The sequence below is a fragment of the Balaenoptera borealis genome (assembly GCF_965194805.1).
Source record: "Balaenoptera borealis genome assembly, chromosome: 1".
In the NCBI taxonomy this organism is placed as follows: Eukaryota; Metazoa; Chordata; class Mammalia; order Artiodactyla; family Balaenopteridae; genus Balaenoptera; species Balaenoptera borealis.
This window is the reverse complement of record NC_138860.1, coordinates 46,174,668-46,200,537: the sequence shown is the minus strand read 5'-3', so window position 1 is coordinate 46,200,537 and position 25,870 is coordinate 46,174,668. Positions and strand designations below refer to the sequence as shown.

The 25,870-nt window shown below is 40.5% G+C and overlaps 1 protein-coding gene across 2 annotated transcripts in view; it reads right to left on the bottom strand.

Moving 5' to 3' along the window:
• The window catches only part of NIBAN1 (niban apoptosis regulator 1), a 169,517-nt gene that overhangs the window by 78,613 nt on the left and 65,034 nt on the right, over positions 1-25,870 (bottom strand). For both annotated transcript variants that reach the window (XR_014247290.1, XM_082401497.1), the window contains exons 2-5: positions 22,454-22,584; positions 18,211-18,342; positions 12,622-12,736; positions 7,848-8,015 (exon numbers count right to left, since the gene is read on the bottom strand). Coding sequence is in view for 1 of the 2 variants with exons in the window: in XM_082401497.1 (XP_082257623.1) it covers positions 7,848-8,015; positions 12,622-12,736; positions 18,211-18,342; positions 22,454-22,584 (546 nt within the window). In the remaining variant the exon portion in view is untranslated. The remainder of the gene's footprint in view (positions 1-7,847; positions 8,016-12,621; positions 12,737-18,210; positions 18,343-22,453; positions 22,585-25,870) is intronic.

The following is a 25,870-nucleotide window of genomic DNA, read 5'->3' as shown; positions in this document are numbered from 1 at the left end:
CTGAGGAGATAGAGTAGGCTGTTTTAAGATATCTTCCAAATTTAGATTTTTATGAACAGTAAAAAAGGGTCAGAAAGGGGAAAATGATCACTTCCTAAGAAAAAATGACATATTCATATACGTCACATATTTATAATGTGTCGAGTATTACCTGTGTGAGGCACAGAGCACACACTAAACTCAAAGAGAGACTAATCTCCAAGCAGAGAAAATCCTTTTAAAAATGTTTGTTTGGGACAGTTTATGAAAACTAGAAATTGGTATCTAGTTATTTATTAAACAGTAATTAGCAAACATTTTTGTTTACAATGCATAGAGGTTTTAATGCATTGAAACAAACGTACACTATGAAATACCTTTTATAAGTAAAAGCATTCAAATAGATGTTTACAAAAATTGTATTTGTTTATCTATGTCCAGTCAAACATTATTCATTTCCAGTAAAGTGTCCAAAAGAGCCCAAGCACTGTTAGCATTTTCTAATTCATAGATATGCGTGTGTATATAAATATAAGTATGTGCCATAAATTCAGAAATATGTTTTCATATATTACAAAAGAAAATTCATTGAATATTTTCAGTTAAAATTTATTGATGCCCACATCAGACACTTAGTCCCTCAAGTAATAAACTTGTTTCATAAATGGTAATGGGTGTTCAAATAAACACACCAAAAAGGATTTGCTCTAGCTAATTTGAATCATACAGCCCTTTTCTGGCTTTTTTTCTTTTTTTTTTTTGACTTCATTTATTTATTTATTTTTTGGCTGCTGAGCGGGGGCTTTCTCTAGTTGTGGCGAGTGGGGGCTACTCTTCGTTGCGGTGCGTGGGCTTCTCATTGTGGTGGTTTCTCTTGTTGTGGAGCATGGGCTCTAGGCACGCAGGCTTCAGTAGCTGTGGCATGCAGGCTTCACCAGTCATGGCACATGGGCTTAGTCGCTCCGCGGCATGTGGAATCTTCCCGGACCAGGGCTCGAACCCGTGTCCCCTGCATTGGCAGGCAGATTCTTAACCACTGTGCCACCAGGGAAGTCCGACACTTTTCTGTTTTAAAATTCAGTTTAGGGGCTTCCCTGGTGGCGCAGTGGTTAAGATTCTGCCTGTCAGTTCAGGAGACACGGGTTCCAGCCCTGGTCCGGGAAGATCTCACATGCCGCAGAGCAACTACACCCGTGTGCCACAACTACTCAGCCTGAGCTCTAGAGCCCATGTGCCACAACTACTGAAGCCCGCACGCCTAGAATCCGTGCTCCGCAACAAGAGAAGCCACCAAAATGAGAAGCCTGCGCACCACAACAAAGAGTAGCCCCACTCACTGCAACCAGAGAAAAGCCCGTGTGCAGCAACGAAGACCCAATGCAGCCAAAAATAAAATAAATAAATAAAATTCTATTTAATTCAGCAGCATTAATTGAACACCTAAAACGCGTAAGTGTCAAACTCCAATCTAATAAAGGCATTTGATTTGACATGGGATTTCTGGGATAAGAGCTCAAGGCATACAACCCTGACAGCAACCAATTCCAAAGTTTAACCATCTATTATAGCTCCACATTCAGCCTAACTCACTCCATCACATGCACCCTTGAATAACATAAATGTCATAGGTGATTGAACTAGTCCAAGTTAAAGCAGAAGTTTGCAAAGTGTCTTTACATGATTGTGTTCTCTTCATCAAGAAAGATGTGGGTTTTTTTATAGTATCTTTTCCAATGCACGTGCCCTTATGCTTCCCAGATGTTCTACTGTGCCCTATTTCTTAGTGTTCATGATGATGGGAACCACTGGGGTTTGCTTAGTGGCAGTCCTGACTGTCCTTCAAGCTAGCAGAGTACTGCTGAACAAAACTTTGCCATCATTCCACCTTCATTCCAGAATCACCTTCTTCTGGTGATGGATGCCTGACATGTGACTCCTTTATTCCTCAAATCCTTTACGCTTTGTATTGACAATTCTTTCCCTTACTCATGCCAGTGTGTTTATGAATTAGCCCAAACCACAGTTATAATTGTCATCTCTAAAATCACACTTAAATTCTGAAATCAGCTTTACTTTAGTACTAAGTTATTAATTCATTAGTGTCTTCGAACCATTTTATGAAACACAAGATATCTGTCTGAGCACTACAGAGGGACACAAAAGATGATACAAGATTCCCCTTCAGGAATTTGCAATAGAGTTGGAGAAACAGGACAACTAGACATGAAAATGAATAATGTAAGGCAGACTGTCGTGAGCATCCAATCAGTGGAACAGATAATAGGCACTAGTGAAGTTATCCCTGTGGCCTTCATGGCAGGGGTCAGACTGAGGCTTGTTCTTAAGGAAATAAGAGAGAATTCGAATAGGTGAGGAGTGGGTGTTTCAGGTGTATGAGAAGGCCAAAAATGTCTAGGTAAAACTTTCATTAAAAGCAGGTGGGTGGGGTAGGGTAGCAAGGTTGGGGGAGAGGAGGCTTGTACTTGAGAAGAGTAGGAAATCAGGCACACAATAGCCAGTCTCTTTGGAATTTTCATCTTTTTGAAAATGGCAGTGCCATTGAAGGATTTTAATCAAAAATTGCGTTTAAATATGATTTATCTGACTGTTACACATGGAAGGAGGTGGCAGTAATTGGGAAAAGTAAGATCAACTAAAAGCCTCTGGGAATGTTTTTTAGGAGTCCCAAAACAGATTGGTAGCAATGAACTTGAAATAAAATACAGAAGAGACACTGGCATTTGAGTATTATCTCTATGGAGAGGGTGAGTCAGAGACCCTGATTTACTGAATTTCACCAGACTTTGTATTCCTAGTGAACATGTTGTTTAAACATTCAACAGTAAAATCATAGGCCCATGTAGTGAGTGAAGTTAGTATTTAACACCAACCTATTTTACATTAATGCTTACAGATTTTGGATACAAACATCTTTAATCCACTTCAACGCACATGCCCCATGCTTCTCCCACATGGGCATATTTGCAACTATACATGAGGATGGAGGGTGGACATATTTACAGAGCCTGTACCAGGTGCCAGGCCCTCAGCCAACTGCATGACCACAGACAGGTTGCTGACTTCCCATCTGTCTCTGCTCCAGACTGTGCTCCTGCCCTCCAGCCTTGTCCAGGCATCCGTCTCTGAGACTCCCTCACCTGGATGTCCCTAGACTTCTCCAGCTCAACATCTGCAACACTGAACACGTCGTTTCCTTTCCCTGGAGGCTGCTCCTCTTCACACAAGGTTCCCATCTCAAAGAACGGCAGAAACCTGGGCCTCTTCCTTGGGTTCTCCCACTGCCTCACTCCACACATGATCTATCCTTAAGTTCTGTTGATTCTACTTCCTGGATATCTCTCTCATTTAGCCACCTCTTGCCATTTCCATCGTCACCTCTTTGGTGCAAGCTACCACCATCTGTTGCCTGCCAAAGCTTCCTAAGTTGGCCTCCTGGCATCCCAGCGGCTACCCTCCCATCCACTGCCCACACAGCAGCCAGTACGTGTGACCTTTCTAAAATGAAAATATGTTTGAGTTGCTTATCTGCTTAAAACCCTTTAATGGTTTCCTATTGATGCTAGAATAAAGTGCAAACCCCCTCATGCTCCACAAAGCCCTTTATAGTCTGGCTCCTGCCCATCTCTCCATGCTTGCTTGGCATCTCTCTCCCCTCTAAGCACCAGCCACATGAAATTCGTTCAGTTCCTCTAACAGTCCATGCTCTGACTCTCTTCCTGGCCCCAACATATCCTATTTTTCCTGCCAGGAACACTTTTTCCCCTTCCTGAAAATTCTTATGCCAAGGAATGATTATCCTGAGCTGGAAGGACAGATTCACATTGATAATGATCATTATTCCGCATTGCATGTATACAGTCTTCTATATGTGTTAATAGTTTTAGCTATATCCCTGTAACTACAAGAACCATATTTTGCAAACTACAATTCTGAATAGGACTGAATTTTGGACAATAGGACTGTCTTAGAACATTTTGGCTTTAGATAAGTCCCATTTTTTGTAGAAGTGGACATTTAGAACCCTGGACTTCTCCCATCAGGGACAGGGGGCTGCAGTAAGATTCCAAAAGGACAGAGGACAGCAGCTGCTCTAGGTACATGGCACTTGATGGGGTTGAGGGCAGGCTACCCCAAGTCGTGCTACTCTAGCATGAGGATTATTTTGAGCTGAAAACAATCAAAGCCCAAAAGACTCAGGAAGAGCCTCTGAACTACCCCTTTACTGCCTAAAAGAATTTAAGGTAGGAGGACTGTCCCAGGAAGAAGCTATCACCATAGATAACTGTAATAAAGTATTGAAATTAGGACTGGTAGACAAGGAGAAGCCTAGCAAAGCTGTTTGATCAAAGGCTTCTCTGTGTCCCACTGTCTCTGGATGGCCCAGCAAACATTAACTCTTTCTGTCTTCCTGTGAATTATCTTACTTTCCCTCAAGGAAAAATAAGCCTCAGACTCCCAGCTCCTTCTCCTTGGTCCAGAATATATATAAACCTCACCGTGCCTTGCTGTCTTTGAAATTCTTCATACTTAAGTGAATTCCCCATCCGCATGTAATAAATTTGATTTTTCTCCTGTTAACCTGCCTTGTGTCATTTTAATTGCCAGCCAAAAGAACCAAGGGGGGGAAGGGGAAATTCCCCCTCTCCTGCACACAATGGGCTTGATATTTAGTCCAGTGTGTTGCTAAAGATTAATCTTGTGGAGTTTTCTTATGCCTGCTCAGTGAAGGGGTGCCAAAAGCAACACACACACACACACACACACACACACACACACACACACACACACACACACACCCCTCTATGCCCCTTATGAGTGTAAATCATCTTTGAGGCACCCAGAGGAAGATCTGTCACTTGAAGGAAGGAGGAGCAGAGAGCCCTCTACTTGCCCTTACCTACCTCAGGATATAGCCTTATTGTCCAAGAGCAGGGTGTAACTAAGCCCTTTGTCAGGGTTAAATAGGAAAAAACCTATTCCATAAGGAGGAACAGGAGAAGCGGTTCCAGCTTCCGAATGAATGGACATGGGATACCTAGACCGATTTGAACCCAGAACTCCCGGGGCAAGTGGCCTGGGCTGTGTGGTGGGATTTGAGCACCTGGGAACCCCAAGTAACAGAAATCGTTGGCAGAACTTACCATGAAGGCAACGAGATGATCTTCCCTGAAAGATCCCTTAAGGGCATTATGCTAAGTGAAATAAGTCAGACAGAGAAAAACAAATACTGTACGATCTCACTTATACGTGGAATCGTAAAAAAACGGACTCACAGAAACAGAGAACAGATTGGTCGTTGCCAGAGGAGGTGGGGGGAGGATGGGTTAAAGGGGTCAAACTTCCAGTTATAGGATAAATTAAGTCACAGGTTGTAATGCACAGCATGGTGACTATCGTTAACAATACTGTACTGTATATGAAAAGTTGCTAAGAGAGTAGAGCTTAAAAGATCTCATCGTAAGAAAAAACTTTTGTTAACTACGTGAGGTGATAGGTTAACTAAACTTATTGTGCTCATCACTTTGCAATGATCATACATTAAATCATTATGTTGTACACCTTAAACTAATACAATGTTATACGTCAATGATATCTTAATAAAAGTGGGTAAAAAAGATCCTGAGGACTTGTGAATGGACAGATCAATAGCGGCCCAGCATCAGCTGCTAGAATATCTTGGACCTAGTTGTCAACGGCGGCGCATGCTGGCCTGAGAGCCAATGGGGCAATGACAAAGGCATACAGCCCTGGCTCTGGTCGCCTGGGGGTGGAAGTCAGCAGCCTCTCCAAAGCCCCCCTCAGGGTTTCTGGCCCTTATCACAGCGTTAATTTTACACCTATTTCTAAACTCTTCTGGTTATTATGGAAACAATCATGGTTAACTGGGAGTTTGTGAAACCTCTTACTGGTTTAGTCAAGATTCCACAATGAATAACAGGCAGAGATTGAAACCAAAAAAAAAAAAACGTGACACAGTAAAGATGGGTGGTAGATTGTGCCATCAAAAAGAAAGAAATAGAGGCGAGAAAGGAGAGACCCACGAGCTCATTGGCCCATGACAGTCAAAGACAGTTCCCTACAATGTTTTGATGGTCTCTGGTTCTGACTGTAGCCACTGGAAGCTATGCCAAATCACGTTAAGTCTGCACAAAGTGAGGTTTCTGGACAGAGGAACGTGACACAGAACCAGGGCAATGTGACTAGACCCCATTATCTCAGTGCCTTTGATAACATACTGGAGAGCAGAGTGGGGTTTTGAATCGACTGAAATCTTCCATAAATGGACTCTAAATGCAGGCTACATAACTTCCAAAAACTCCCTAGAGAAATTCCTATTATGTACACGGAAGGGGGAATGAAGCCAGTCCCATCTGGCTGGGTGGAGAACATTCTCTGCTTAGCGAAACTTCATGGTTCTTGTGTTTAGTGCCAAATGCATGTTCATACTAGACCAAGGCCCTGCCCACAGAGGTGTAAGTGTATGAGTTAGATGGTGCAGGCAGTGCTGGGGAATTCTTTGTCTCTAAAACATCAAAACCACAAGGCAAGATATTAATAAGGTTATCATTTTTATAAAGTCCCTAATGAGTTATGAGCCAATATTATGATGAACGTTGGTCAGGGTTGCTAGAGCAAAATAGAGTGACATTATCTTTTTCCATTAGCCTTCTATCATTACACAAGCTAAAATCAAGAACAGACCGAGATGCATCACTAGTGACTTTTGCTCAGTGGCACCGACACTCTCAGGGAAACCTCAGAACTTTAAAGTAAATGCACAATGAAATTATTAGGAAATACAGTAAAGGCACAGATGGATGAGGTGACTCAACTCAAATGTCACCTGCCCAGAAAGGCCTCCCCTGACAAGTCTTCTCCCTTCTTCCCTACGTAGTAACCTCTAGTTACTCTGTAACACATAGCTTTGATAACTATCAAGTTATCTTGTGAATTTGTACGTGTGTTTGCCCCTCTTTCCTGTTAAATGTAGACCCCAAAGAGGGGAACTTTGCATGGCTCATTACTCCGTTCCTAATACCTTTATAGGTTGGCACAGAGTAAGTCCTCAATAACGTTTGACTGGTTACCTTTCCAACTGCCAAATGACAAAGACCTCAATTATCTGTACCTGAAGGTTTTGCGGAGTCCAGAAAAACCAGCATTCACATCAATTTATCAAAAACATCACGTACTGGAATGAGAAATCTTTTTTATTATGGACCCAATAGTAATTAAATCGGTACGTAGAGGCAACATGGTCTGAAGCAATGCAACTCCAAGTGTGGTCCATGGGCTAACAGCATCAGCATCCCTTGGCAGTTTGTTAGAAAACCAAAATCAGGGCCCCAGTATCAGTATATCTGAAGGTGGATCCAAAAAAAAAAAAATCTGTTTAGCAAGTTTTCCAGGCGATTCTTATGTACCCTAAAGTTTTGAGTAACTTCTTCAGAAATCAAGGTGAAAATAAACAAGAAATGTCATAAGGACTAGGATTTTGCCAGGGACAATTGGTACATTCTTGCTGTCACTGAGATCTTTAAAAATCAGTAAAAAGGAAGAGGAGGAATTATACTCAAAATTATATGCATGAATATGGTGCTCTGTCTACATGTGCCATCACATACCTACTCCACGTCCTGTTGCGCTGAGGCTTCCCTGCCCTGACTAAACAACCAGCAAGCTGGCCACGCTCTTTGTGTACAAAACCCTCACTTCATTCGATTTCCCTCTCCTTCCAGAGGCAGCACCATCCGTGGCTCTTTCTAGGAATCATTCTAGCAGATGACTGACCAGACCAACTGAGAAAAGGCAGCCTAACTGGGGACCAGAGGGCAGCCGTGCCATACCATGATTTAGATGTCTGATGCAGTCACTCAGGAGGGCACTGAACTTCTTCTGGTCAGCGGCATCCTGGAAGCAGAAGTAGCCATGTCTGAGGAATGGCTGCCACAGGTACACCGGGAATTCCTTGGGCAGGACCACAAAGGGCTGCGTGTTCTCCTTCTCACTGGACGCTGAAGAAACATGGAAAACGCAAAGATGTTTTAAAACGTGTATCTCTCATTTAAAAGATTTATTTCAGGCTGTGAAGGTTTATTTCCGGCTGGCGGGCAGCCAGTGCGATGGAAAGGTGGTGTGAGATGTCTTCACAGGGTGGGGGAAAAGAAGAGTTCAGCTTCACCTGTCTCACTCCAGCAGGTGGCCTCACCTCCTATCCACAGGGACAACCAAGGCCATCAGACATAATCTATCTCAATTTCCTCACCAGGAATGAGCCACAAACAGAGCTCACTCCTCCCTACCGGTCCTCGGTCCTCGGCAGTTGACGCGTCTACCTGTCAGGCACTCACCCTACTCTCCCCCAGGCTCCCATTCCACCAGGTCTGCTCTCTGCCTTGCACTCTCTCCCGCCTCCTTGTCACTGCTACACTAGCATTTGCTGCTTTGATGCCATCAACCCCTATTCTCACCCTAGTCTTGTTCCTGCCCCACCAGTCCCAAAACCAAATTGCCTGTTACTAATGTCATCCTGACTGCCGGCCTATGGCTTCTTCATTACCCACCCTTTCAACCCGATTGGAAACATCTGTTGCTGTCAATTACCCCTTCTTTTGAAAACATTCTCTTGACTTCCAGGGGCACCTCTCTCCTCGTGTCCTTCATGCTTTTTAAAAACTGTTTCCACTTTTCAGCTTTATTGGTTCCTCTGCCCCTTCTCTCCATCTCTCTCTTTAAGTGTCGGTATTTACCCTGTTCTGTGCTGGTTTCTGCTCCCTTCTCACCTCTACTCTCCTGAGGTGTCATCATTCTTCCCGTGACTTTGCATATTGCTTCTGCAATTCATATTTCCTTTTCCTCCTTCCTTTCCACCATGCTTTTGCATAGAAAACTCTCATTCGTCCTTCAAAAGTCAGTTCAAAAGCCACCTCCTCTGGGGTGCCTTTGTTGGCAGCACCCTCTGCCACCAGAGACAGAGCTGGGTGCTCCCTACCTTGTTCTCCCAAAATAATGTAATGATCTGTTTTCGTGTCTGGTACCCACACTCAGAGTGAGAGACATAAAGTGAGATAAGCCTCCCCAGCCAAATAATTTTCCCTGGGAAGCAGAACCACTGCCCCAGAGCTCCTAGAGGATGGAGGCCTCACCTTACTTATCTTTGTATGCTCAGCCCATAGCAGAGCCATGGGACCTAGTAGATGTTCTACTACGGTTTGCTGAATGAATAAACGTGCTGTGTTGTCCTAGGAAATTTTAAAAGGCTTAAACAATGGGACTTTCACCTCTTCCCTCAAAATCAACTCCAAGAAACTCATGTTAACCCATTATCATTCAGATCCCCTGTCTAAACTTGATTCCCCTCCGTGCATTCCAATTCTATGATATTGCACTCGGTTAAATGAGCCCCAGCTTATTTCCAGAGTCACGGAAAACAAGCAGAAGAAAAAATGAGTTCTGTGCCCTCAGCCTACATAATGGGCATAATCTCAAGGAAAGCAAGGGAAGAGGGACCCAGTAAGAGGCAACTGAAAGCACCGGGCATACCAAGAAATGACTCATAACCATAAGGAAGGCTCCAGAACTGAGTCTTGCTACGGGCAAATGAATAAATCAAGATCGGCTTCGATAAAGAATAGATTTCCTGGGGCATACACTGGAATTCTGTTTCTGAAGGTAACAGAGTCAAATGCACTGGGAGCACAAACTTTGGCCCACCAGTCCCTAGCAAAATGCCTGGCACGTCATAACATAAGAATGAATCAACACATGAATGACAACAAATGAATAAATGATTGAATGCTGTAGTAGAGACCTCTTAGTTGTAACACATCTCTATTCTCTCCTCTTTCTCAGTAATAAAACCCCTGATTTTTTAGTTGAGCAAGTGCCTGCATACAATAAAGACTACATTTCCAGCCTCCATTGCAGTTTGGTGTGTCACAGCCACTAAGTTTTGGCCAATGAAATGTAACCTGAAGTGGCAGTGAGACTTCCTAGAAGCATCCTTAAAGAGAGGGAATGATGTGCCTGCCTCCTCATCTTTTCTCCTTCCTCTGTCTGGAATGAGAAAGCCATGGCTGGAGTTCCAGCAGCCACCTTGGACTATATAAATCTGGGCCACAACCCAGAGATAAAGGGGCAGAAAGCTAAAAAGAGTCCCTGACATTTATGGAACTGCCACACCAGCCTGTACTGCTAATATCCAAGTATTTTTAGCAAGAAAATAAAAACATGTATTTAATTTGAGATTTTTGTTGTGTGCAACAAAGTAGATTCTAGCTAATAAAATGCCAAACAAGTGAGTCATTTTAGCAAAACATGGGACCATTTTTGAACATCATCTTAGCACACTACTGTGTAAAGAAGACCTATATATTTTTTTTAACATCTTTATTGGAGTATAATTGCTTTACAATGGTGTGTTAGTTTCTGCTGTATAACAAAGTGAATCAGTTATACATATACATATGTTCCCATATCTCTTCCCTCTTGCATCTCCCTCCCTCCCACCTTCCCTATCCCACCCCTCTAGGTGGTCACAAAGCACCGAGCTGATCTCCCTGTGCTATGCAGTTGTTTCCCACTAGCTATCTATTTTACGTTTGGTAGTGTATATATGTCCATGCCACTCTCTCACTTTGTCACAGCTTACCCTTCCCCCTCCCCATATCCTCAAGTCCATTCTCTAGTAGGTCTGTGTCTTTATTCCCGTCTTACCACTAGGTTAAGAAGACCTACATTGATAAACCTCCAGTGCTTTACCTCTAGTGAGGTTAATTTCTCCCATCTTTATTGTGCCTTTATTCTTTCCAATAAAATTAGAATCACACTGCTGTTAACAGTGTGATTCCTGTTAACATAGTTTTGTGAAAACACTCTCCTTGCCCTTTCCAAGATGTCACAATTTTGTACAAACAATTAAAAGCAACATTCACCACTTATATTTAAAAAAGCCTTAGTAAGCCCCATAAAATTCATTCCTATTAGCTAGCCTCTTGTTATCACTCATTTAACATTTTACAACAATTTTCCAGATACCATTAGTCTGCATTTTTTCTGAGTTGAGTTATAAGGATATCACAAATGATCTACTGTAGAATATTCTATTTTTAAAACTGAGAAGGGCACAACATACAATTTAAAAAGTCTTTGAGATGTCCAGTCTGAAGCCCTGGGCCAAATGGCACTAGTCACACAGGCCTTGTGTTTTTTATTCCTTTTCATTCCTTCTGATATATTTCATCAATAAATCAATAAACATATTGTCAGTTCTGACTGATTTCATTGGAAAGTTCTTTTGAAGTGGTTCTAAAGAGTCAGCGTGTTGGCATCCCCATTTCTAAGTGGCAGCTCCAAAGCCAAGATAACATGTAAGTATATGTTAAAATATAATAATATGTATAGTGTACATAAAGTGTTGTTTTAGCTTGAATTACTTAGTAAGAGTTTGTTAATCTAGGTTCATGGTTCATGTACTAATCCTATAACACTGTCATTAAAAACACTATGCTAAGCATTCTGCACTGAAATAACAATTGATAAAATAATTTTATATTTTCCCCATAAATTCCAGTGAAATGATTATACCTATTAATAAGAACCAGGGCTCTCTTCAAGAAACTAAGTAATTACTGTGCAGTGTGATTTACACAAAGCCAGATGGTGTTATTACATTATCCACAGTTCATGAATCTCTATGAAATGCTCTATTTCATCTGAATATTATCCAACACACTCTCTACATGGAAAAAGTGAAATGAATGAGAATCAGAGTATGTTAGAGCCGGTGATATCCTTCTAGATTTTCAATTTCAAGGCCCTAGAACTGGGAGAAACAGAAATCAGAGAGGTTCAGCAATAGCTAGGGAAAATGCTTGATAAGCGTCACAGATAGAACTAGATAAAAATCCAGCCTTCAAATTCTCAGTTCAATGCTCTTTCCACGGCAGCATTCAGCTATTATTAAAGATATGCTAATTAATGCAATGCTTTTTTACACAGTAGCTATGAGTCACTGTAATGCTTGTTAAAAATGTTTTGTTGATTTAGGATATTTTATCGCATATCATCCTAAAATCAGAAAAATAATATTCTCTGAGAGGTCTTACTGAAAGATGGGATTATACATTTCACAGACTGGGCCCTACATATTTATTTCTGCTGTCTTGTGTAAAGCTTGCAATATATTCCAAAGCTTCAAGATGCCTGACCAATGGTATATTTTCCACGTGCTAGAAGCACAGTGACTGACTTGTGTATTACCAAATATGATTTAAAGTAACAGAATTGTTACAATGTTTACCTGAATTAGAGAAATTATATCTTCCATTTGCCTATGGAGAATGTGTGTCTAGCCCAGGGTTTCTCAACCTTGGCAACTACTGATATTTAATGCCAGATAATTCTTCATTGTCAGGGGTTGTTTAGCAAGCATCACTGGCCTCTACCCATTAAATGCCTGTAGCACGATCCTCCCAAGTTGTGACAACCAAAAATGTCTCCAGACACAGCCAACTGTCCCTGGAGAGTGAAATCATCACCCCTCCCCTTGAGAAGCACTGATCTAGCTAAACAAAACATGTTTAGGAATTTTGTCTTGGGAAGGAACGCTCAGCAACTCACCAATGGGGTCTGGGAAATGCCGATCAGATAATAAACCATATTCATCTTCTGAGGTTAACACCTTGCCGCCAGCTGGAAGAATTCGGCTTTTAGGGGGAGCTCCTCTCTGATAGGCCTGGGAAAGGAAAGGCATAAATGAGTGGATTTTTTCCTCATTTGGATTTTTGGAAAATATCAGGAATATTAGAAATAGACAAATATACTCAGAGATAGAAATTCCCACACTATGTCAACGAGTAAGAGCCATTTATTCAAAAACTATGTTTTGCACTGGAAGCCTCTGTCAGAGAGAGCATCAGGACTTGCTCCAGGACCAAAAGGAAGAAAGGCTATTACACTTGCCACTGGCTATGTTTTAGCTGCAGTGATTGGGTCAGGGAAGGTCACATGACCTCAGCATGTCCAATCAGAGTGAGTGTTAGGGTTTGTCCCAGGGGCAGTGAGAAAAGCTCTTATAGTTTCCACTGGCTATATCCTGGCTGCAGTGATTGGGTCAGGGTCAGTCACATGACCTGATTCAATCCAATCAGAGTGAGCTTCAGGCCTTGCAAGAGGGGCTGACAGGAAAGCTCTGCGAGGAGGTGAGGACAGGACACCGCCACCATTTTGTTACTGTGGAGGACTCTGAAGGAGCCTGACAATGGAGATTGTGGCCTGTTAGGGAAGTCAGGCTGAATGAAGGCAAAGATTTGAGATGGAAGAAAGAACAAACTGAGTTCTGATATCACTGGAGCCGTGGATCCAAATGCACCTGAAACCGGACCTGTGCTGTGGAGATTTCAAGTCAGGAGCCACCAATCCCAGCCCCTTTTTCTTTTTTTTTTTTTTATCTTAAGAAAAAAATTTTTTTATTGAAGTATAGTTGATTTACAATGTTGTGTTAGTTTCAGATGTACAGCAAAGTGATTCAGTTACATATACATATATTCTTTTTCAGATTCTTTTCCATCATAGGTTATTATAAGATACTGAATACAGTTCCCTGTGCTATACAGTCGGTCCTCGTTGATTATCTATTTTATGTATAGTAGTGTGTATCTGTTAATCCCAAACTCCTAATTTATCTGTCCCTTCCCCTTTCCTCCTTTGGTAACCATAAGTTTGTTTTCTATGTCTGTGAGTCTATTTCTGTTCTGTAAATATGTTCATTTGTATCATTTTTTTTAGATTCCTCATATAAGTGATATTGTATATTTATCTTTCTCTAACTTACTTCACTTAGTATGATAATCTCTAGGTCCATCCATGTTGCTGCAAATGGCATTACTTCATTCTTTTTTATGGCTGAGTAATATTCCATTGTATATATACACCACATCTTCTTTATCCATTCATCTGTCATGGACATTTAGGTTGCTTTCGTGTCCTGGCTATTTAAATAGCGCTGCTATGAACACTGGGGTGCAGGTATCTTTTCAAATTAGAGATTCTCTGGCTATGTGCCCAGGAGTGGGATTGCTGGATCATATGGTAACTTTATTTTTAGTTTTGTAAGGAGCCTCCATACTGTTCTCCATAGTGGCTGCACCAGTTTACATTCCCACCAACAGTGTAGGAGGGTTCCCTTTTCTCCATACCCTCTCCAGCATTTATAATTTATAGACTTTTTGATGATGGCCATTCTGATTGGTGTGAGGTGATACCTCATTGTAGATTTGATTTGCATTTCTCTAATAATCAGCAATGCTGAGCATCTTTTCATGTGCCTTTTGGCCACCTGCATGTCTTCTTTGGAGAAATGTCTATTTAGATATTTTGCCCATATTTTGATTGGTTTTTTTTTTTCTTTTTTTGATATTGAGCTATATGAGCTGTTTGTATATTTTGGAAATTAATCCCTTGTCAGTTGCATCATTTGCAAATATTTTCTCCCACTCTACAGGTTGTTTTTTCGTTTTGCTTATGGTTTCCTTTGCTGTGCAAAAGCTTATAAGTTTGATTCAGTCCCATTTGTTCATTTTTGCTTTTGTTTCTATTGCCTTGAGAGACTGACCTAAGAAAACATTGGTATGATCTATGTCAGAGAACGTTTTGCCTATTTTCTCTTCTAGGAGTTTTATGGTTTTAGGTCTTATTATTAAGTCTTTAAGCCATTTTGAGTTTATTTTTATGTATGGTGTGAGGGTGTGTTCTAACTTCATTGATTTAAATGTGGCTGTCCAATTTCCCCAACACCACTTGCTGAAGAGAATAACTTTTCTCCATTGTATATTCTTGCCTCCTTTGTCGAAGATTAATTGACTATAGGTGTGTGGGTTTATTTCTGGGCTCTCTATTCTATTCCATTGATCCATATGTCTGTTTTTGTGCCAATATCACGTTGTTTTGATTAATGTAGCTTTTTTTTTTTTTTTTTTTTTTTTGTCTGTGATCGTGTGACCAGCTCTAGACTAGACCAATCACTCCAGTCAGGGTAGAGCTTTACTTGACCTGATGTGGGTCACAACCCCTCCTGGCCCCAAGGGTGAAAAAAATGTTTTGTGTCCTTGCTACTTGTGGGTAGTACTTTAATACTTCTGTGTGACGGTCACAAGATGGTAAATCAGAGTCCCTAATCTCAGGGAGATTCACTGTAGATATGTTTCTCAAAGGGGGTGAAACATAATCTCAGTAACTTCAGAAATTCTGCACCACACTTATCATTTCAGGTGCTAGTGCCTGAATCATTCTAATAACCAAAAGGATGATGACACATACAGACATTTACCGCACAAAATGCTTGGAGACTAATGACAAATGAGACTGTGGGACATGTAACTTCAGTTATGGTTGCCAAGGATTTTTACCAAAAACATAAAAATGTAACCATGATAAAATATGCCACCACTTTGCCCTCAGGCGTGAAACTGTTTTGCAGTAAAATGATCTGGGATGGAAGGGTAATATCATGACATCAGAACAAATACCGGCCAGCAGACAAAAAGCTCTGCTGTTTGAGAAATGTAAAAGGGGTGCAGAGCATCGCTAAAGCAGTGAAGCAGTTGCTTAAACAGATATACTCACATGGACATGCAGATAAGATAAAATGTAAGTATGTGCATCTGATGGGAGGGCAGAAGTCAAGGGAAAATTTTGAGACTAACAAGCTAAAAGCAAGTTGAGAACTGAAACCACGAAACTGTGGGACCCAAAATCTGGAGTGTACTCTTGGGAATAACTAAAATAATGTTGATCAGGGCCATAAAATCAGAGTAACAATAACACATTCTGCATCAATAAGATAGCGACTGAAGAAACCCAAACAAAACAAACTCTTGTATACCTAAGAAGGTTGTTTTCATTCTTGTAAGAACTACTAATCAACTGCTCAAGCACATCAGGACCCAGAGCAGAAGAGGGAAGAATCCAAAATGGTGTGATTTTGAGAAAATCTAGGAACAGGTTGATTCAGACCGGCCTCAAATCTGAATTGTGTTATCTGTGAAAACAGGCCTAATCTAGGCTTTAATAAACATTATATATTATATTATTTAATCCTCAAAACAGCATTGTGAATTAGACATTATCTCCATTTTATAAACGAGAAAAATGAAGCTCAGAGAGGTTAAATAACTTGCCAATGACCCAGTGGTGAGTAGGTGACAAATCCAGGATTCATACCTGGGTTTGTCCAGCCCCAGAGCAAGTGTATAGGAAGTAGGAAGTGAGAATGAGAATGCTCATTTTTTTCCTCCTCGATTACCAGCCAAAACTGTATTCTCAATAAAAGAATAGGCAGTTTATAGATAGATACTTAATGTATAACTCTTAGGTGTAATTTTTTTTTAAAAACCTTCTGTAACTAAAAAACAGGATATCATTAAAACTTTAAGGAATTATGGCACACTGCATGGGCATCTTTTTCCAAGTTAAAAAAAAAAATTGGTTATTACCAAATTCAGTGACCATATCTTAACAATCGGAACAAGTTCACCTGAAAATGATGAGCAAAGTAAAGAAAGCAATATAGTCCATAAATTGCAAGTTGAGGGAGCAAGTGTAAAAAAATGAAAAGGGGAAAAAAAACACAAAAATTTGATTCAAAATGAAACTTCCGTTAGTGCCAAATATGGTGAAAACCTTAATAAATACAAGAGTGAGTTCTATGAGTGCTTCCTCCACATTAGTTAGTTGTCATACTGGCAACTGCTCTATATTGGGCTCTGCCAGCACTTGGCCATATTTTAAGGGCTTCAATGCATTCATGTCTTTAATTCTCACAACAACATTATGATGAAGGAATCATGCTCACCATTTTACAGATGAGAAAACTGAGGCTCAAGGAGATTTATAACTTATGCAAGGACACATATCTGGTAACTGGTAAAGGTGTGACTCAAAGTGCATAATATTAACCATTAGGTTATACTGCCTCTTCTCAAGCTTCCCTGAGAGAACAGTATAACGGGACGTATGAAATCTAAAGTGATTTGTTATTATTATCCTTATTTGTACTGTATTGATCATTTGCTTCAGAGAGCAAATCAAATGTTGACTAAAATCCTAAAATAGATAAAGCAGAGAAGATATTGGCTTAACAAATGTTGGAAAGAATAAGACTACCCAAGAAAGCACTTGAGTACTGCCTGGTAGGTGGTATAATAAGTTTGTATTATATTTTATTTCTATTTTCCATCAAAAATTGGAAGGAGATACATTATCTGTCAGCCTGAAGCCTCTTCCTAAAGGTTTAGCATCAGGGGTAATTACTCAGAGTATCTGCAGAGGATGTCCTGACTAGTTTTGAACTTAGAGTGAAGAGTGCAGAGTTTTAAATATGTTACTAACTTTAACCCATAAATAGTAACTATTCATTTCAAAGGGAGCTTGAGAATCTATGTAGACTGAATATGTGTACAGTATGAGATCTGGAAGGAGTCAGTGGGATCATTCAGCCTCACACTCTAGTTTAATGGAGGCCTGACCTCAACTTTAGTTTTCCAAATTCTCTGCCCAATGTTCTTTCATTTATACCATATTACCTCCCTTGATGGGGAAAGAAATGGGAACCAATAAAAACTAAGGTCCTCTCAGGTGCTAGGCACTGTATATATGCTATCTCATCTCTCCACATTTTACAGACAAGGGAAAAAATGAGATAACCAGGAAAGAGCTAGTGAAAAAAATTCATATGTATAAGTGAAATATAGTATGTGAAAAGTTCTGAAATTTTAGGAACCCATGCAAATCCAATCACAATCTTAACAAATAAGTCCTCTGCCACAGAGGAGGCTTAAGAGTGGGAAGACATGGAGACACAGAGCAGAGAGGGAGAGATATCAGGGAGGTGACTAAGACAGACCTCGAGGCCCAATGATCATAGGAAAGGCTCCCGCACTGGCCACTCAGTATAACCTTCTATCTTCACACTCACTTGCAATTACTTGTTCGAAGTCTACGTTGCCCACTAGACTGCAAGCATCTGTCTAATCTACAGTGATATACCTAGAACCTACGATAACCCACAATAAATATCTGTTAACTGAAATGAATACCTGAATCTGTTAGTGCTCATTGAATCAGTCAGTCTCAAAGGAGAGAGCTTGCCAGTCAACCCAGCCAACATTTAAGAAAACGGCAAGAATCAGTGGTAACAAGGAAATGTCTTACCTCTTTGTTCTCATAGCTTTCCACAGCAAAGTCATTTTTAACCACAATATATCTCTCCTTCCATTTCTTTATGTCCTCAGCAAACTGTGATAGCTCCGCTTCATACAAAACAGTTCCAGGTTCCAATGGTGGCTTAAAGAAGATGAATGCAATTAACTGTCACAACAAAAGACAGCATATCATGCTACCACTAAGTCTATTCACGGTATTTCAAGGAATATTTTCAGAAACTATCTTGTGCTGAGATCCTGGGGAAATTGTTGCTTCCCCCCACCTCCCTCCACATTTCCCTTTCCTACCTCTCCTGACCAAATGCAAATATTTGTCTTACTGATATTTTTGTGATTTGCATTCCCTTCATTATGCTACAAGAACAGAAGCATATGCTAGAAGGGATTATAGTAGCAAGGTTATGCCTTGCATACCTGTGGCACTTAATAAATCCTTGGTAAACTCTGTGGAAGAGAGGGAGTGAGCCAGTTAACTGTAAGCTGTGGACATCTATCCCAACACCCTGAATATACCTCAGGGTTAATTCCTGAAAAAACAGGGGAGTTAACAGGCTGCTCCCCTCTTTGTCAACCTTCAGGGGCTGCCTCAAGAGTCAGTGTTCAGTGGTTTCCCCAGACCCAAAGCTCTGGGGACCAAGGCTAAAAACACTTAACCCACCTTTGTGCTCTTCAAGGAGACTTTGTTTACTCTCTAGTTAAAGAACAAGCAGGCAAGCCAGCAAACCTTCATTCTACCTCTTCCACTTAAAGGTCTAGGGATTTCTCGTTCATAACCCTGGCTAAAAGCCAAGTCATCACTGATTTCTCTGTTCTATTATTTGTGCTGTAGGGAAGTCTCTGTTAGATACCTAGTTAGGTCTTCTATTGGGCTAACCGTGTAAGGGGCAATTCCCATCCTGCCTCATGTATTATCTCAAAATATAGGAATGGGCCTCCTGTCTTTCACGTGTCACTGACTTTACATTGATGTTATTCAAACACTATAGTGCCTTTAACACAATATTGTAAACCAACTATACTTCAATCAAAAAAAAAACATAGTCCCTTTAGAAACTCATGCCTCCCTTTTCAAGCAAAATTTACATGAACCATACAGAGAAGAGTGATATGCTAATCTTTTTAAGAATCTGCTAAGGGTTGAAATAAATAGCCTTATAAATTCCAGGGCTTAATATTGAGGCAGATAATGAGGCACTCTCCTATATGGACTCATTAACACGTAAAAGAGGACCTCACTCTCCTCTTAAAATGAGACTGCAACCATATGTAAGCTGAACTTTATAGTTCTTACGTACAGCATTTCTTAAACCTGAGCCACTTTTTCTCTTTTATTTATTTATTTATTTATTTTTAGTGTTTTTATTTATTTATTTATTTACTTATTTATGGCTGCATTGGGTCTTCATTGCTGTGCACAGGCTTTCTCTAGTTGCGGCGAGCGGTGGTGGGGGGGGTGAGCGGGGACTACCCTTCGTTGCAGTGTGTGGGCTTCTCACTGCAGTGCACGGGCTCTAGGTGCGCAGGCGTCAGTAGTTGTGGCATGCGGGCTTCAATAGTTGTGGCTTACGGGCTCTAGAGTGCAGGCTCAGTAGTTGTGGCGCACAGGCTTAGTGGCTCTGCGGCATGCGGGATCTTCCCGGACCAGGGCTCGAACCCGTGTGCCCTGCATTGTCAGGCGGACTCTTAACCACTGCGCCATCAGGGAAGCACAAGCCTGGGCCACTTAGATCAACTGATACGCTTGTTAAAAATGCCGCCTCACCAACCATCCAGATAGTGGAGACTTGGTCAAACTGTGTCCCTGAGTGAGGACCCTGTGGAGCAGAGCAGTCCTCTACAATCTACGCAGTGGACACGCAGGGCATGTAATATGGGGGAAAAACAAACTACTGTTTTCAAGCCAGTGAGATTTTGGTGTTGTCTTTTTACCATACCATATATTACTGTATCCTGATCGGTTTAATCTTATTAATTTAAGTCCTTCATTATACTGAGTATTTTTTATTGTGGTAAAATACACATGAACAGAGGATGCTTTTCCATTTATTTATGTGTTGTTTAATTTCTTTCAGCAACATTTTGTTTTCAGTGTACAATTCTTTCATCTACATGGTTAAGTTTATCCCTAAGTATTGTATTCTTTTTTCCTTATGTTATTTTTTATTGTGGTAAAATAAATACACATGGCATAAAGTTTACCGTTTTTACCATTTTTAAGTGTACAGTTCAGTGGCATTAATTATATTCACATTGTTGTGCAACCATCACCACTCTCTATCTCCAGAACTTTTTATCACCACAAACTGAAATTCTGTGCCAATTAAATAATAACTCTCTATTTCCCTCACCCCCACTCCCTTGTTACTACTATTCTACTTTTTACCTATATGAATTTGACTACTCTGGGAAATTCATGTAACAGGAGTCATACAATATTTGTCAAAAAAAATGCAGCCTCACCCTAGACTTATATACTATACTATACTGACACTATATCAGAATCTCTGGGGATACAGACCAGAATTTGCATTTTTATCAAACTCCCAAAATTTTGTCAGTCATTGTTTTATGGGGATGACAATCAGTTATCCCTACAAAGCCATGCTGCTAAATCTATTGGTCAACTTTCAGCAATATCTGACCTATTTATCACTCCCTCTTTCTTGAAACTCCTTCTTTATTTGACTCTGGCACATTGTACTTTCCTGATTTTTTTTTTCCTACTCCACAGGCTATTTTTTTCTCAGTCCATATTGCTCAATCTTTCTCCTTTTTCTGATCTCCAAATGTTGGAGGGGCCAGGACTTGGTCATGGAAGCTCTCCTTTTCTCTGTTTATACTTTCCCTTGATTATGTCCCATGACTTTAATACCAGTTATGAGCTAATAACTCCCAAATTTCTATTCCCTAGCCTCAACCTCTCCACTGAGCTCCAAATCAGAGCATTCAACTACCTAGTCAGTATTTCCATGGGTGTATGTGAAATAAGTATCTTAAACATAACGTGGCCAAAAGTGAAATGATTCCCATCCACCTCTGACTCTTCTGAGTAAAAGACAAGTCCATCTGCTTATTTGCTCAAGCTAAAAGCCAAGTCATCACTGATTTCTCTCTTCTTCTATTATCTCATACCCAACCCATCAACAAGTTCTGTCAGCTCTGACTTGGACTCTTCTCACAACTGTTTCCACTACCACCCTAGTCCAATTGGCCATCATCCTTCTCTTGGACTGCTACAGTGTCTACCTTGCCAGTTTCCAGTTTCTTCTCATGTCCCTCCCCATAGTCTATTCTCTATAGAAAGGCCAGAAAGATCACTTAAAATTATAAGTCACTCTGTATTCAATACCCTCCAATAACTTCCCATCACACTTAAAAACCTTTATTGTGGTCTATGGGCCTACATGATCTGGTCCCTATTTGTCACTCTGCGTTCCTTTTTCAGCTCTCCTCCCTTGCTTATATGGCTCTCAGCACACTAGCCTTCCTGCTATGCTTCTGACTGCTGCAAGGTCTTTGCACTTCTGTTCCATGTGCCTGGAACACTCTTCCCACAGGTATTCACACAGCCTACTCTCTTATTTCACTCTAGTTTCTGCTCAGATGTCATCTCCACAGAAGGCTTCACTGACCACCTTCTCTGAAATAAGACTCCTGCTTTATTTTACTTTGTAGCATTTCTTATTACCTGATATTCATTTGTTTATTTGTTTATTGTCTGTCTTCTATTTGAATATTAACAGGAAAGCAGATAATTTGTCTTGTTCTCAAGTTCTTAGAGTAGGGCCTGGCACATAGTGTCAATAAATATTTGTTTAGGTTGTGGATAATTATTATAATGGAGCAAAGGAGACAGAATAAGTTACAGGTTTAGAAGATAAAGTCACATTCGATCAATGACCAAAATAAAAACACCCATAGTATGAGGCACTGAAATTATGACTGGTTTTTTACTGTATTTCACCACAGCAAGTCAGATTTTTGACGTCAAAGCATCAATGTGGGAAAAACATAGTAAAACTGAAATCATGCTAGTTTTCTTTTTATGTGGATTACACCATCAACAAGAAATCATATGCTCTAACTTCCAGGCAAATAGTTTTTTGAGCATGAAATGATTAGAGAACAGATTTTTTAAGCTGTCATTCAAATTATTGTTTATATCAGAAATATTATGAGTTATAAACCATTCTTCAGTGGGAGAAATATGGAAACCAAATTCCATGGGTTACCTTGGTCTTCAAAAATTGTGATGTTAAATCTCTTTGCTGTTCTACTTCACTGCGTACATAATTGCAGAAAGCCACAGAGTACTGGCGACTGTAGTAGGGACTGAAGTTTTTGATAGCAGCCTCAGTTTTCCCTGGAAAAAGAATGAAAATTAGAATTTAGAAATGTAGCATCTGTCTCCATAATTCTATATATACCCCTCTAGGCTCCCCAACCCCTCTGCTTCCTAGGGATTCGTTATTAGCCCACAGGCCCTGAGAACTTTGATACCTGCTGCCATGACTTCCTCCCCCTCTGGCATCATCCTGAGAGACTTGGAGGTCCTTAAGGACCATCTATCCAGTAACCAACTTTCTTCATTTTACATTAACAACCCATTGCCATGGCCATAAGCTCAACCATCCTCCTAGTTCTTCTACAACCACCATTCTACCTCACCCTGTTCTCCACTTCAACTTGCTCTTCATTATCTTCTACCTCCAGTCATTCAACTTCTCCTACACAGCAATGCAACAATAATCCCAGGGTTCACCATTTCAACTCTGCACACACGTCACTCCGTTTGTCTTCAGATCCTGGGGCCCCACTTCTAGCCCTGTTGATCCACAGCCCTGGATAAAATCAACAAACGGTTTCTTCTAGTTCTGCTCCTACGCTTCTGGTTTAAAAACTTTTTTATTTTATTTTATTTATTTATATATTTTTTGGCTGGGTTGGGTCTTCGTTGCTGCATGCGGGCTTTCTCTAGTTGTGGCGAGTTGGGGCTACTCTTCGTTGTGGTGCGCGGGCTTCTCATTGCGGTGGCTTCCGTTGTTGCGAAGCACGGGCTCTAGGCGCGCGAGCTTCAATAGTTGTGGCACGTGGGCTCAGTAGTTGTGGCTTGCGAGCTCTAGGGCACAGGCTAAGTAGTTGTGGCGCACGGGCTTAGCTGCTCCACAGCATGTGGGATCTTCCCGGACCAGGGTTCGAACCTGTGTCCCCTGCATTGGCAGGGGGATTCTTAACCACTGCGCCACCAGGGAAGTCCCTAAAATTTTTTATGATTCAAAGAATGATATAACTACCATGGGGTAGAGGTAAAAACTTTGGATTAAGAGTCTCGAGACCTAAATTCTGGTCCCAATTCTAGAAGACAGAGAAGTGAACCAGCTGTATGACCTCAGTTGTCACTCATTCTCTCTAGGCTCCAGCATCCTAACTGTAAAGGAAGATGCTCACTAGTCCACACTTTTCCTGGAATCTACGTGACAGTGAAATATAACCATGGAAGTACAGCTGCCTCACAACTGTGACCAGCAACTACAATATGACCTCTTAGCACCAGAAGAAAATAAATCTGAGGAATAATCATGTGGGAGGAGCTTGAGGACTTGAGATGGAGGGAGAGGGAGAGTCAGGCACCGGAATACTCTTGAGCTTTTCCAACCTATACTTAACTTCAGAAAGTAGGGAGATTGCAAAGGCAGGAAAGGAGAAGGAGAAATAGGGGAGAAAGGGCAAAGCAGCATTCTGAAGCAGATGAGAAATCCTCACAACATTTCAAGGACTTGCCACAGAGTATACAAATATATACAGGTCACACTGACTGTGCTTACAAGCTATTAGTCCTTGGAATAAGATATTAGTTTGAGAAAAAATAAACCTGATATAACATTCCAAAATATTTAAAAATACTCTCATGTGAACTTGGCATAATTTTTGTTTTCAAATTTGATATTATAGTCAACAGAGAAATATTAAAATATAACGTACATAGCTACTTATAGCTCTGTATGTTATATTTTATACTTATATTTATTTATAGCTGTTTAGAGCTATTACACATGTAAAATTTCAAAAATAAGTGAAGGGTTCTAACCACATAGATCAAGATACTCAATATGAGAAACTTGAATCCATAGCTGCCAACTTCTATGCCTATGGAATCATTGCCCCAAACACCCACAGTGTATAAATACTCTCTCTATAAGGAAAATCCTTCTTTAGTTCAGGCATTTAGATCTCATAATACATACGAGGTAAAGGGGAATTCTTGCTTATTCCCTCAATAAAATGACATTTTCTGGTTGTATTTATGAGCTTTAATAATTATTACTTGTAAGGTGCTTTGATACCCACTAATAATAGGTTCTGTAGAGATGCAAATAAAAGTTCCTATAATCTGAGTCAGGTATACTTTTGCTTGCTTTGTGAGTTTATGGTATTACTATTAATCAGTATTTGCATAACACTTTAATATACTCAGGCTTTATGTGTCTAACTGGTTATTTTTTTTTTAGCTTGTATACAGTGCATAAGGAATAAAATTCTATATACTTGTCTATAATTTTCTTGTATAGGCGTGGGACATCTTTGAGAATCCCCACGATGAGAATGAGTCTCACCTCACTGAAACATATAAATGATTAACAAAATTGGCCCTTTAGATCCAAGTAACCACTGTTTAGTCTAGCAGGAGAGCAGCCGGTTAATCTCTGATTAATTTTGGCACTCTTGCAAGCAATTGGATTTAAATAAAAGGAGGTGGATGTCATTTTATGATGAGCTCTACAAAGCCTTGAAACCTGACATCCTGCCACATCACCCAGCCCCCTCAAGGCTGCCCTGCTTCTACTGAGATACTGCAATGCCACCACTCCCTCCCAATGTATGAGAAAAATGTTTCTGTGATTTGAATATCTGCATATACTGTCCGCACAGCATCCACCAGGGAGCACTCATAAAAAAGAGATTACAGCTTCCTAGGGGAATTAACCTAAAGACTGGTTCAAAATGTAAATAAAACAGCTAACAACATCACAGGTTCTAGGAGGAAAAGAACCTAAAGCGATTCCCAAAATGTATCTAGATTTTAGATCAAGCTGATCTAAACCCAAATAAAGGAATGCCCAGTGTAGGGATCTTGACAATTTGAGAAAAGCCTGGTGTTGGGGCAAAATACCACTGTAGTTAGGAGGATGGACTCTGGAGTCAGACAGACATGGGCTGACTCTAAAGAGTCCCATCTCTGCTACTTACTAGTAGTGGGACTTCACACCAGTTACTTTCCCTCATATAAAATCAAGCCAACAAGAGTAGCAATCTCATGGATATTACTCAATCATAAAAAAGAAAGAAATACTGCCATTAGCAGCAACGTGGCTGGAACTAGAGAGTATTATTCTTAGTGAAATGTCAGATTGACAAATACTGTATGGTATCACTTATATGTGGAATCTAAAAAGTAATACAAATGAACGTATATGCAAAACAGAAAGACTCACAGATATAGAAAACAAACTTGTGGTTACCAAATGGGAGAGGGAAGGGGGAAGGACAAATTAGGGGTATGGTATTAACAGGTACAAACTACTATATATACAATAGATAAGCAACAAGGACATACTGTGCAGAAGAGGGAATTATACCCATTATCTTAT